The sequence below is a fragment of the Colossoma macropomum genome, unplaced genomic scaffold (assembly GCF_904425465.1).
Source record: "Colossoma macropomum unplaced genomic scaffold, Colossoma_macropomum, whole genome shotgun sequence".
NCBI lineage: Eukaryota > Metazoa > Chordata > Actinopteri > Characiformes > Serrasalmidae > Colossoma > Colossoma macropomum.
The window spans coordinates 12,185,890-12,190,173 of NW_023494804.1; the positions used below are offsets into that span (position 1 = coordinate 12,185,890).

At 36.5% G+C, this 4,284-nt stretch overlaps 1 protein-coding gene across 1 annotated transcript; it reads right to left on the reverse strand.

The window, feature by feature from the left end:
- Positions 1–344: 344 nt before the first annotated feature.
- Positions 345–3,192, reverse strand: cetn3 (centrin 3). The gene is made up of 5 exons (XM_036595458.1): positions 3,017–3,192; positions 2,279–2,414; positions 2,087–2,201; positions 1,737–1,928; positions 345–1,225 (listed from the first exon to the last, which is right to left on the reverse strand). The coding sequence occupies exons 1-5, from the start codon at positions 3,031–3,033 to the stop codon at positions 1,182–1,184; spliced, it is 504 nt and encodes a 167-aa protein (XP_036451351.1). The 5' UTR covers positions 3,034–3,192; the 3' UTR covers positions 345–1,181.
- Positions 3,193–4,284: the final 1,092 nt, after the last annotated feature.

The window sequence follows — 4,284 nt, forward strand, 5'->3', positions numbered from 1 at the left end:
TTGCCACAAAAACTCCTGAGAGTGTATAGTATAAAAATGTGAATTCTTCAAGTTACAACAAACTGAGACAACACAGCTGCTTTATATATTCTTAAAAGGAACACCAACACAATCTAAAATGCACAGGGAAATAGCATAAAATGTGTTTATACATCTGAAATGCCACTACAAACAATGTTCCTAGCAAAACATTTCAGCAAACACTATTAAAAGTTCAGTTAATCGTACTACAAATGTTTATTTAAGAAGACAGAAAAAAGACACCAAGCATTACTATAAAAATACATTGAAATGTTCGTCAATATACAAAAATACTTGAAAAACTACATTATTAATGATTTTTCACAGCTGTTTCCATTTAATAAACTGCAACACATAAAACAAATAAAATTGACACAGATGGATAAATTATCCTTACACAAGAATTCAATATATTTCAGCAACATGTGCTGATACTAGTTATAAGTGTTCCATGTTAACACTATAAAGCCTTTTAATGTGTCATTATACAGACAGATTCACTTATCAAGTCTCAGTATATCTAAGCTATTGCTGCAGGGTTGTCAGACAAGATTCCTGAAGCATGCTAGTAACTTCACTGTACTGAATAAAAATATCTAGTTAAATCTCTCCAGCTAATTGCCAAGCTCTTTAAGGGTTCAGTTATGCATGTTAGAGCTGGCTAAACACAAAGTGGATGCCACCCTTTCATATCAGTTAGAAAACACCAAAGCAATCAAGCATCACCAGAAGGTAATTGCTCAGTTATTGTCAAACTGTGAGCCATGCAGTCATTACCGTTTTTCTGGTGACTTTTCTGGGAAACAACGCAGAGGCTGGTCTCACTTCCTAATGCTTAAGTCCTTAAGTACAATAAAATCTATTGTAGGATCTCTAAAACGCATAGGAAAACAGATTAATAAGGCAAATGATTTGCATTATCTACACCTTCAAAAATGATGATGAAGGTGAATATGATCCGGATCTCAGATCTTGGGAAAGTAATCTAATTCAGTAAGTTTAGCAATTTAGTAATCTAATTCAGAACCATAATACAACAGGCTTTACATGTTTGGCAGACATCCGTTTACTGTCTGAAAATATTTTTTTCTGAAAAAGGCCCTTATGAGCACTTTTCATGAGCAACAACATATTTGGTGAGATGTGACCAAGCAGAATGTTCAGGAGTCTCCAGTCATAATAGATATAAACTCCTCTTGATTAACTAAAAAACAAAGATTAGGGAAACCTGATATTAAACTGCAAACAGTAAAGAAATTATGGTACAATGCAACTAACACAGCCATTCTTACACTGCTTCTAAGAAAAATAGCTGCTTGAAGTAACAATGGTATAATTTTTTGCATAGGCACTTGTATGCCAACAGACTAAGAGTGAAAATAAATAGGTTAAGAAGCACTTTGGCACACAAACATTAGGTTGTTTATTCTACACTCATAAAAGCACTGTTTACATCCTATTTGGAGGTCCTCTTGAATACTTAAACATAGTAGTTCTCAAACCAGTTCTCAGGGTCCAGCAAATTGTTTTTGCTCTATCACAGGTCCCAAAACACCTGAACGAAGTCGTTAAGAACCCTGAATACCTGATCTAGGAGTACTTGGAGCTAAGTAAACAATAACATGAACAATTTGGTTAAGGAACCCTGCTTTAACTGAACTTCCTCAAGCAGAACAAAACATGTTTCCTTCCTTACCAAGATCTTGTATACTTACTCTCTCCATCTCCATCAGCATCAAATTCATCAATCATAGCCCTCAGCTCCTCATCACTCATGTCTTCTCCCAGCTCTCTGGCCACACGGCGCAGGTTCCTCAGGCTGATCTTTCCCGAATCATCATCATCAAAAAGCTTAAACGCCTTCAAAATTTCTTCTTTTGGGTCCCTATCCAATATTCTGTCAGTCACTGATGAAATAAACGCAAACATCCACAGTGTCACCTACTATTCTATGGTTTAGTTCTAACTAAAATCTCCAACCACTGTAAAATTCCCAGCCTAAAATACACACAAACATACACAGAACAGACAACATGTTTTCTAAACTAATTTTAAGGCAACTTACCAACTTCTTTGAAATCTTCAAAAGTTATTTTTCCTGTTCCTTCTCTGTCATAGTCTTTTAAGATCTTCAATACATCAACTTTCTTCACCTCAAAGCCAAGAGCTCTCATAGCAACCTAGAAAAATATCAAATGTGTTCAGATAATTCCAAGTAAGAGGGAGAAAAAACATACACTGAAGAAAAATACCTTACCTTCAGTTCATGATAATCGATTTCTTTATCCTTGTCGGTGTCAAAGAGCTCGAATGCTTCTTTTATTTCATCCTTCTGTTCATCAGTAAGCTCTCTCCTCTTCTTCCGTTTAGTCTTATCAGTAGACAGTTCGGGCCTGAAGGAAATCACAGATAAATATGCACTGTTGAGCCTTGTAAAAATTAAAATCAGTGCTTAATGGTAGGCCTGCTTGGTTTCCCTAGCAACCAGCGAGCGATAGATAATCTGTTAAGCCAAAACAAAGCGCAAATAACTTTAACTATAACGCTTTAACAAACTTCTTGTTTCCCTGATCAAAAATATGGTGCTTCAAATGTTCTATTTCAGCGATAACATAATAACTAGATAACGTTACGATAAACGAAACGTAAAATGTCTAACCTATGTCCTTTAGTTCCTGAAAAATCTCACTGGCAAGCTAGCTGCGGTTTGATGTTGCAAGGTTAACGTTACCTCCTAACTAGTTAGCTAGCTAACCTAGCTATCAGCCCAAACGTAACTTGTATCTCCTATAAATCACAAAACACCTCTGTGATTATAACCACAGTTAGCTATCCTTGGAAAGTAAATTTAGACTATGCTGCGTATCCTTGTGACAGTTTCCTACCTAGCTAGCTAGCTACATAGTTAACCTAGCTAGCTAAGCTAACAAACTAACCGAGTGAATGGCAAGCTGCCGAGCTACCCACTTCTAGCCAGTTATGATGTTCAGGTTACCTTAACGACAGGCTCATTTCTCCACTTGCAAAGAATCCAACAAAATAAAAAATCTAAATATATACACAATTTTGTCAGAATTCTGGTCTTCTCAGCTTTATTTCCACAAAACCGAGTTCTTAGGCCAGCTAAATTCATACGCTTTCGGTAACACTGCTTTCTCAGATCTCGGTTAAATTTCCTGATTGGCTGCAAACACTGCAACGTCATTTTGAAGTTACCTTGTGATTGGTCTCTTGAAAGATGTGCCGCATTCACCACGACGATATGTTTTGCCTTGCTTAGATATAGCTTATTTATCATTTCTGTCTAACAGATTGTTGTTTCCTTAAGTTCACTTTATCTTTACTTATCTGATATGGGCAATTTGGAAAATCACCAAATTATGCAGAATTCCGGTGTTACGGTAAATTCAGTTCCCCCTGTTCCCCCCTCATTGCGCATGTCGAAATCATGACGTCTTCAGTCGACGCTCCTCTGCGGGGCTTAGATAAGCTTAATTCGTTTGTTTTTGTACCGTTATTTCGTCCTATTCCTCACGGTAAGCGAATCATCACGATGTTTGTAAAAGGACTTGTAGTTAAACACGTTTTAAAAGTATAAAATGTGTTAGCAGATGTTTTAATGCTCAAACACTACGTGGGTTATCTTGCTAATGCTAGCTTTGGCTCCGTTTTCAACTACTCCGAGTAACAGAAGTGAGATTTATTGCGCCGTTTCTGATTTAATTACCGTACATGCAGACACATTTTGTTGTTCAGACTTAAGTGATTTTTAAGGTGCATTTATGTCCCATATCCTCATCAGTCTCGCTAAGTTCTGTAGGTTAAATAGATTTGAAACATTTGTTGCTGAAAGAAATATACTGCATTAAGTTACACAGCACAGTAATTAGTCTGTGTTATCATTGTTAGACTACGTATCCCAGTGCACCTAGGAAGTTGGTTTCCCTGTAGTCTTTGAGGCTGAAGTCTAACTGTTATGGTACTAATGTGACTTGTCTTTACAGTAACTTTTATTCATATTTTATAATCTTTAGAATTGAGAATACAGGGGGAACATCTTTAACCAGAGCCTGGGAAAAGTGGTTTCCCCTTGTATATTACAGCTGGAGTGGATTTAATGTACAACAGTGATGCTGATAATCTATTTCAATGCATGATTATTTCACCCAGTAACTTTTATTCATATTATACCACCTTTACACTGAGAATACAGGGGGAACATCTTTAACCAGAGCCTGAGAAAAATGTTTTCCCCTTGTATAT